The sequence below is a fragment of the Frankliniella occidentalis genome, unplaced genomic scaffold, assembly GCF_000697945.3.
Source record: "Frankliniella occidentalis isolate FOCC.00 unplaced genomic scaffold, Focc_3.1 Scaffold102, whole genome shotgun sequence".
Classification (NCBI taxonomy): Eukaryota; Metazoa; Arthropoda; class Insecta; order Thysanoptera; family Thripidae; genus Frankliniella; species Frankliniella occidentalis.
This window is the reverse complement of record NW_026267231.1, coordinates 979,773-988,504: the sequence shown is the minus strand read 5'-3', so window position 1 is coordinate 988,504 and position 8,732 is coordinate 979,773. Positions and strand designations below refer to the sequence as shown.

At 36.7% G+C, this 8,732-nt stretch overlaps 3 protein-coding genes across 3 annotated transcripts; 2 read left to right on the top strand and 1 right to left on the bottom strand.

The window, feature by feature from the left end:
- The first annotated feature begins 8 nt into the window (after nucleotides 1-8).
- On the top strand, nucleotides 9-2,524 carry LOC113209601 (ribitol 5-phosphate transferase FKRP). Its single transcript, XM_026427223.2, has 5 exons — nucleotides 9-693; nucleotides 763-972; nucleotides 1,056-1,213; nucleotides 1,299-1,457; nucleotides 1,543-2,524. The coding sequence occupies exons 1-5, from the start codon at nucleotides 151-153 to the stop codon at nucleotides 2,051-2,053; spliced, it is 1,581 nt and encodes a 526-aa protein (XP_026283008.1). The 5' UTR covers nucleotides 9-150; the 3' UTR covers nucleotides 2,054-2,524.
- On the bottom strand, nucleotides 2,519-6,604 carry LOC113209603 (beta-1,4-glucuronyltransferase 1). The gene is made up of 3 exons (XM_026427224.2): nucleotides 5,204-6,604; nucleotides 5,000-5,125; nucleotides 2,519-4,913 (listed from the first exon to the last, which is right to left on the bottom strand). Exons 1-3 carry the CDS (start codon nucleotides 6,359-6,361, stop codon nucleotides 4,698-4,700), a joined length of 1,500 nt encoding a protein of 499 aa, XP_026283009.1. The 5' UTR covers nucleotides 6,362-6,604; the 3' UTR covers nucleotides 2,519-4,697.
- Nucleotides 6,605-6,822: 218 nt separating this feature from the next.
- On the top strand, nucleotides 6,823-8,643 carry LOC113209604 (tumor suppressor candidate 3). Its single transcript, XM_026427225.2, has 7 exons — nucleotides 6,823-6,991; nucleotides 7,222-7,403; nucleotides 7,482-7,599; nucleotides 7,681-7,821; nucleotides 7,896-8,036; nucleotides 8,112-8,428; nucleotides 8,509-8,643. The coding sequence occupies exons 1-7, from the start codon at nucleotides 6,908-6,910 to the stop codon at nucleotides 8,522-8,524; spliced, it is 999 nt and encodes a 332-aa protein (XP_026283010.1). The 5' UTR covers nucleotides 6,823-6,907; the 3' UTR covers nucleotides 8,525-8,643.
- The last annotated feature ends 89 nt before the right edge of the window (nucleotides 8,644-8,732 follow it).

The window sequence follows — 8,732 nt, the reverse complement described above, 5'->3', positions numbered from 1 at the left end:
CCCCCCCCCCTGCGCGTAGTCTGCAATGTTTATATACAGTAGCATTAAAGTCAAAAATGGCTGATAAATTAAATACTGTTTCTGAACGTTGCCGAATACTTTGGCTTCTCCTTTTCGGTGATTTTCCGTCGCTATGAAGTTCACATATTCATGAATCTAGATTTTATTTGTTTCCCACCCTTTAATATGCGGCTTAAAAGGAGGCTTGTTAGCCTAGCCTTCATAATTGTCAATATTATCATTATACTTTTTCTTTTAAAGTCTTTGGTCCAACAGTTAAAAACAGATACACCTAAAACTGATCAACCTATTCTGATGAAAAACTACTCAAACTTTGAATCTCTCATCACTGTGATCATACGTGACTTTGAACACTTTGAACATGATGTTGTTGAAACAGTGAATTCCTTTTTAAAGACTGCACCATCATTGAGAATTCTCATAGTCAGCAACTCGCTTCCATACCCACCCCTGCAGTGGAAGTCTGTAAATTATACTTCAGTAAAAGTGATTAATTTAAAGCTTGAAGTTGGAGGAGTGAAAGAGGATCGTGATGTATTGTACCATATTCAGACTAAATATGCTTTATTTGTACCTGATTCTGTTCGTCCTACTGCAAGAGAATCATTCATCACTTTACTGAAAAGTTTAGACGAACCGAATGTCAACATTCTTGCTGCTCCTGTTTCTGAGGTATGATCGTGAGATATTTTTGGTCCTTGACAATAAACTTGGATACAATATATTTGATCATGGTTTCAGATTTCACTGTCATCTTGCCAAAGTATGGACCTCCATTTAGTTAAGTGGACATTAACATATAGTACATCGCCAAGTGAATTGTTTTGTGATGGTGTGACTGGGAAGCATGTTCTACTTATTGGAAAGGATGTACTATCAAAGCTACCTGACCCATTAATGTTGCCATTTCCGGATTCTCTTTACATACAAGCCAAAGCCAAAAACATAAAAGTATGTGTTTGAAAAGTTTTATAAAAAAAGTCCACATCTTTAAAATCTTTTCATTTAGCATTTTGTTGCTATTGATGTTTTAGACTAGATACCTTCGCACTGTTGTCTGGGCCTCTGGACATCCTATTCTACAATCGCAACACCATCTGTGGAAGGCTCATCGTCTTCGTCATGAGCGGCAACAACGCATGTATGAGAGATTGGCTATCAAGCGGGTTATCAGAGATGGAAAGGATGAATGGTGAGGCGTCCAACCCAAGTATTTTAGTTAGAAAATAGTGTGAATATTCATGTCTTTAAAATTCAATTATTTTCATTCTCTGAAGGTATGGTTGCACCAGAGATTCGGCGCGCTGTTTCGGAACTGTTGTGGGGGATACCCCATCTTACCTGCTTGAGGGAAAATGGACACCACCTTGTTGCCTTAATGCCCTCAGAACCACAGCTAGACATGTTTTCAAAGAACTTCAAGCTGCAGGTGTTAGGTGAGTATTCTGGACAATCGTGAATGATGCTTGATTTATTTATGACTACTGTTTACTGATTAGGCTTTTACTTCAAATCCCACAGATATTGGCTTGAAGGGGGATCTTTGCTTGGTGCCATGCGATCCTTTGATATCCTGCCATGGGATTATGATGTTGACTTAGGCTTCATGAGGGAGGACTTACCCAAACTGACGTGGTTGTTAAGAGCAAGCAAACAGCCTGTGGTAGACACACAAGGTTTTGTGTGGGAGAAAGCACCTGAAGGAGATTTTTATCGAGTGCAGTTTAGTCGATCAAACAGATTGCATGTTGATCTATTCCCATTTTACAACAAAAATGGAACAATGACCAAGGATACCTGGTTTCCCACACACAAGCAAGACAGAGAATTTCCAGCACATTATTTGAACCCCTTGGCCACAATCCCTTTTGTTGGTCAAAATGTATCTGCTCCTAATAATATACGTGAGTTTCTAGAATTGAAATTTGGAAGTGGTGTCATTGAAAATCCTGCTTACCCAAACCCAACTCTTTTAAAATTTCCTGTTGAAATGGTACCCACAACTAAACCTGCACCAGATTGGGAGTACTGAATTTTCAATGAAACATGTGTTTTTTTTTTTAAGGTACACTCTCTGATTTACTAATTGTTAGTCATAGCACTGGTCATAGTGTTTAGATTTCTGTAGGAAATCTTTCTTTTTAACTACCCTAGTTCTAGTAATTCATAAACAACCTAACTAGGATCTCTGACTGTTTCATTGTTTGTAGTGTTACATGACATGTGTTCTGGAAATAAATAACATAAACATTTTCTCACAGTATTAAATAGGTGTATTCTACTGTGGTAGGTTTTAAGTACACCATAAGGAATTAGTATATCTGTGCCATAGATACTGTTCTCGCCTGTGATAGTTTATGCTGCTGACACAAATTTCGTCATGTCCTTTCTAATCTTCTCTTTTTTAAATATAGCAAAACAAATTTTCCTATGAGATTGTTGATAATAAGAATGTATGTAAGAAAGAAAAGAAAATGTGTAAATAAAACTAAAGAAATTTGTTTATAGTTGATTTAATTATGTAACTGAATTGTAAAATACCTGTGTCAGTCAAAACATACTCAACTTTGGTTAACATCACGATAATCACTCGTAAGGATAACAATTTTCGGACTAGACACCTTAAAGTGAGGAAGACAAAACATCAATCTGTCAATTTTACTACTATTGAAAGGAGTAAAAAGATAAAAAATGTCTGGGACAACTTGGGTTTCACAATATGGGAATTTTCACTGAGTTACCAAACCTTCTGATAACTTTGAGTTTAGGTAGTTACATCAGCATATATAGAAACCAAAGATGAGAATTGAAGTTTTACAACACTTTCTACCATGCATGATCCTCAAGCTATACACCCTACCTACACAAAACTACCTAACCAAACAGTTTTCAATAAAAGCCCTCAAAAATACTAAAAAGGCTACTAAAATAGTTTTCTCAAAATTTTAAAGAGGGACGGCTCCCATTATTATGATGTCTTCAGGGATCTTTTTATTCTATAAAATGAATGTTTGGTTCACATGACCAAATCTAAGGACACTCAGCGTTTTGAGCACACTACAGACTAGAGTACCAAGAATAGAATAGTTACAAAAGGGTAAAGAGAAAGAGAAGAAGAGAGAAAAGTATGCAAAAAGTTTAATTATAATCTAAAGTATAGTTGTGCTTCTATTTGTTTTCACAGCCCTATAAAAAGAAATATTTTTAAAAACATGGAATAGTTATTGTCTCAAGACATCTTAAGAAGAGTAGGTATAAAATCATGAAGTTATAGAAAAAAGATATATAAGTCAAAATGCCTATGGTACAGAGACATCTTAAAAAGTCAATGCTACTTAGTCAAGCAATGTAGAAATTATTGTGTCAAATATGTAAGCTAACAGAAAGATCTACAGTAACGAAAGCATGATGATTTAAAGATCTAAAACTAGGCTTGGAAGGCACTGATGCAGTACGAGTTCAACCCTACAGTCTTCACAAGAAAATAAAGGAAAGAAAAGATAGGGAGATGAGCCAGAACTTTCACTGATATGACTGATGAACACAACAATTTTAAAATTGAGTGCTTGTTTGCAAATGGAAAATTGCATGAACTAATTCACAATTTTCTCATATTAGCAACTGAGATTTCTAAGTTACTTTGAGAAGTTGGGAAATTATTTCTTTCAAAACATACATTAGAACCCCCTTATGACGATTTCAACTAAAACGTCTTTCCGCTTGAAGCATCAGATTTTCTAAGCTCACATCAGTCAGATTATATGGGGAAAAATTTAATTTATCTTGTTTTCCCGAAATACACAACATAAGTTGTGACAAAAGCAGAAACATTGGGTCTACTGTATCCATATTTGCATGACATGCATTCTTTTATATTAGTACAAATGTAGGAAAATTTAAAACAAAATGACAGTTAAAATTTTCTAATGAGATCTTTCAGTTCCTACACTTCTGATCCTTCCATGAAGTACATCTCATGCAGAAATACGAATTTCTACTCATTCTTTTATCACTATATTGTTACAAACAAGTATTTCTGATCTCTAATATTTAGTTCTATGTACATTTCTTTTAGTTCTTCCTCCAAAGAAATGGATCTCTAACTGAACACCAACTGAGTATCATGACCATGTAAACCTGAACAATCAAAATACTTGTTTCTAAAGAGTATCACATAAACAAGATGGACTGCATAACAGATATGACTACTACAATCTAAATAATGAGATCTTAATTCTGGCGTCGGGCTTTTAAACCCCAATACAACTCTAACAGACTAAAAAATTCAGCAAGTACCCAACACTAAAAATTAACAGAATATCTGTTGATAAAAAAACCTAAAACAGATTTGAATAAAATATCTAAAATTTGCAACAGCTTACAATTATTTAACAATTCTGAGCTGCTAAAGCTACTAAATGAAAGGGAAGTTTTTGACAATGCTAGAACAGAAACTGAAAAAACGATATTGCAGCCTGAATATCTTGGCAGTCAATACCAGTAACAATAAAGTGTGTTTTTGAAGGACGGTACTTCAAATAACGAAGTAGATAGATATTCTAAAAAATAGTCTAAAGATGATCATTGATGTCTGCAACAAGAAAGGTCAAAAGAATCCTGGTTTTCTCACATTGCTTTATGGCCATGGTAGAATATTAAATATTTAAATTTGCCACTCAATGTAATCTACAAGCTGCAGGCCGACTTCCTAAACGATTTTCAGTGGCATGAACAATTTTTTCATATAGTCTTGCATTAACTTCCTCATGTGGCTGTCGCCATGCAATTGATTCAGCATGCTTCCGGCCAGGTCTTTTCATTCCAGGAGTGTGAACTAGAAATCCTCCATCCAGTATCACAAAACGATATCCCAACAGACACATTGCATGCATCTGAAAAATAATTTTATACAAAAAAAATTAACACATGAAATCAGTAGACAGGCTAAACAACAGTGAACAAAACTTGGTGACCTTACCTGAGTCATTTTATCTTGCCTGCCCTCCCAACTAAGATATTCACTGTAAAGAGGTTCATTTCTTGTTCCTATGTAAATAGGCTCCCATCTGTGATGTGGAAACTCTCTGCGTACAACCAGTAGGGGCTGATAATACATCAAGACCAATTAATATGTAATTCACAGTTCATTGATAAAATTGAAGAAAGTAAAATAAGGAAATACCTTGAGTGGTGAGGGGTTGGCAATCACATTAGGACTAACCGGGAATGGTGTTCCTTTTTTCCGTTGTAACCACCTCTCTAGCCCTGGAAACCGCTGACAGTGAAGACACACCCAACGATGAAAATAAATGGCTTGGCCTTCACTGTACAAATGCTGAAGTTCTTCCTTGGTAGTTGGAATATTATGGACTCTTGCTTCAATTTCAAAAACAGGAAGAACAAAAACATGCCGAGCAGGAGTACTTATCGCAGGCATGTACTTTTTCAAGAGGAGGCGGAATGAGGGCACCAGATTCAGACTGGGCAATAGTTCAACATCAGACACTAGAACATGGCTTGTCTGGGCAGCCTCCCTTGCAACATTTCGAGCAACATTCACTGGGTATGTAAGGCCACTTTCTTCACGAAATGTTCTTAATGTACCATTTAGGACAGCTTCTGGACAAGAACAGTCAGCAGGAAATTTTATCAAGGCATCTATGGATTCCAGGCTACTAAATGACATTTGAGAAGCTTTAGGAAAGACAGGCGGAGATGCCTCAGGAAAAACAAAGTGTACAGACACTCTTGACATCTCAGGAATACATTGACACATTCTTTGGAAAAGTAAGAGACTCAAAGTTGCATCATAATCAGGAACATAAGCAGCTATGCTCACAGGTCCATCCCATCGTCGTACAATTTCCAAGATATTGCACTGGAAAGAAGGTGTGACATGTGTACAGTAGGTCACATCAGGTTCAGAATCTTCATTCTTCTTCATGTTCTCAATGACATTATAAATGACTCGGTATGGGCCTTTCTTTTTGAGTTCTGGGCTCACTGATATCGTTACATTGTCCCAGTCAAAAGACTCAATGGTTCCATACTTGAACCAGCAGTAACTTTCATTGTGAGGGTATTCCCCTTTGAGAAAGGAACCTGGAGCGAAAGGTTGGGACTCGGTTTCACGGCGGATATGAGTGCGGGGTAGAGAGACAAGTTCTCGAACTGGTCGTCTTGAGTGGCCATTGATTTTAGAAAGAAGATTGGTCACTATCGATCTCTCAGGACCGACAAAAATGTTGACTAAAAGAAGGTAAAAGACTAGAAAGAGGACAAGCACGAAAACTTTGAAACGAAACGCTTTCACTCCGTGCAATCTTCTCTGGAGCTTCATTATTCATCAGTGAAAACAAAGGGACAGGTTACGTACGGGGCACCTTCTTCAACACAGCGCTCGCGCTCATTTCATCCGTTTTCAGTATGAGTCTCAAATCGATTCGTCGTCATTTTTTTCTCTGCCGTCCGAGGCCCAAACTCTTGAAGAAACATCGATGTTGTCTGTTGGAATAGACATTTAGTACGACTCAAGCAACACTTAAAAAATATCTTCTGCTACTGAAATGTCAATACAGTGAAAACACCCACACCAACAGTTACAAGAAAAATCACTACTTTTAAAAAGAGTGTATGTGGACATATTATCCTTTTTGAAAGGCATTTAGGCGAAAGTTAAGCCTTTAAATATGGGTTTTAATTTATAGAGCCATAAAGTAATCCCCATAAAATGATCTTCCGTTGATACTGGAAATAAGTATTGGGGAAAATTAAGTTTGTTATGTTGAGGGCAGAGAAAAAAAAAGGGTTTGTGTAGTGGATTTCATTTCTACATCCACGTACGTCTCTTGACATCATCAGTTCCAACTTAGTTTTCTGGGAGAAAATGAAGCTTTTAGGGTTAATATTTGTATTTATTTACGGTATTTTACTTATACAACAGACAGATGGACAGCGCAGCCGTAAGGAGGTAAGGCCTGCCCATTCTATTCTATTCAGAACTCTGTTTAACCGGTATTATAGGTTACACACACCGCATCAACCCCCTTATGTTTACGTATATATGGTACATTTAGAAGTCCCTTGCAAAAATGGTGAATTCTACAGAAAATTTTGTTATCTTTTCTATTTACTTTAGTAAGTCCTTTATATAAATTAAACTTTACTGCAAATCAATTAATTTTTCTACATTGATTTCAGGGTGGACAAACGTCTTCTCTTAATGAAAGGGTGCAGCAGTTGATAGAAATGTCTAACAAGCGTTCATTAATGCGCTTTAATGGAAACAAATTTAGGGATTTTGTGAAGGCAACTCCTCGGAACTATTCTGTTGTAGTTATGTTCACTGCGTTGGCTCCACAACGCCAGTGTTCAATTTGCAGGTAACTATATCAGTCTTATACTAAGTAAACTCTGTTACCATGGCACTGCATGTATTGTGTACTCTTAATTTGTTTCAGACATGCTCATGATGAGTTCCACATCCTGGCTAATTCATTTCGCTATGCTCATATGACTTCAAGCCGCTTATTCTTTGCAATGGTAGATTTCGATGAAGGCTCAGACATCTTCCAAATGGTAATCTAACACCTCACATTGTGGCTGTGCTTCTTGTTGACTTGGGATTCTATTCTTAACATTTGTGTTCTGTTTACACAGATGCGTCTCAACACCGCCCCAGTGTTTATTCATTTTCCTCCCAAAGGCAAACCAAAAGCAGCAGACACACTTGACATTCAGCGAGTAGGATTTAGTGCTGATGCTATTGGAAAGTGGATTTCAGAGAGGACAGATGTTGCTGTATGTTTGTTTTAGTTATGTGCTCTTTATGTGAAATAACTATTTTGATCACTAATGTTTTTCTTTTCTTTCAGATACGTATCTTCCGTCCGCCCAATTATTCAGGAACTATGGCTTGCGTCCTATTAATCGTTCTTGTTGCAACTTTCTTCTATGTCAGACGAAACAACCTTGACTTTATGTACAATAAAACAGGATGGGGTCTGATGGCTTTGGTAAGTATTGCTGAGCTAACTACTGTATTTTGAAAACTGATAATGACTGATTTAAATTATGTCCTCATATTCTAGCTGTTCTGCTTTACTATGGTCTCTGGTCAAATGTGGAATCACATTAGAGGACCACCATTTGTGCACAAGACATCCTCTGGGGGTGTAGCCTACATTCATGGGTCGTCCCAGGGACAATTTGTTCTTGAAACATATATCGTCTTCTTCTTAAATGCTGCTGTTACCTTAGGCATGATTTTAATAACTGAAGGAGCAGCTAACCGTGGCGACGTTAAGAAGAGACGTATTGTTGTTATCCTTGGGCTTGGTCTCTTTGTTGTTTTCTTCAGTCTTATTCTATCAATATTCAGAGGCAAAGCACATGGTTACCCTTACAGGTATGTTTTCCCCAAAGAGAACTCTTCAATAGCATTATTGTGAGTAATTGATTAACCACATTAATTCTTCTTTGTTTCAGCTTCCTTTTCAAGTAATTATACAAGCCATGTGAACTGATGAAAATATAAATGTTGAAGATATTTTGCCAAGGACATGTGCAATTTTACTGTATGAACTTACCTAGTTTTGAATTTTGTAATCTTGTTAGGTAGATTTGTTTTTGTATATTTTGGTTATATCCTCTTATTATTTTAGATAAGGGGCAGCATTACCTTGCACTTTGTGTGATTGTGATAAAACACT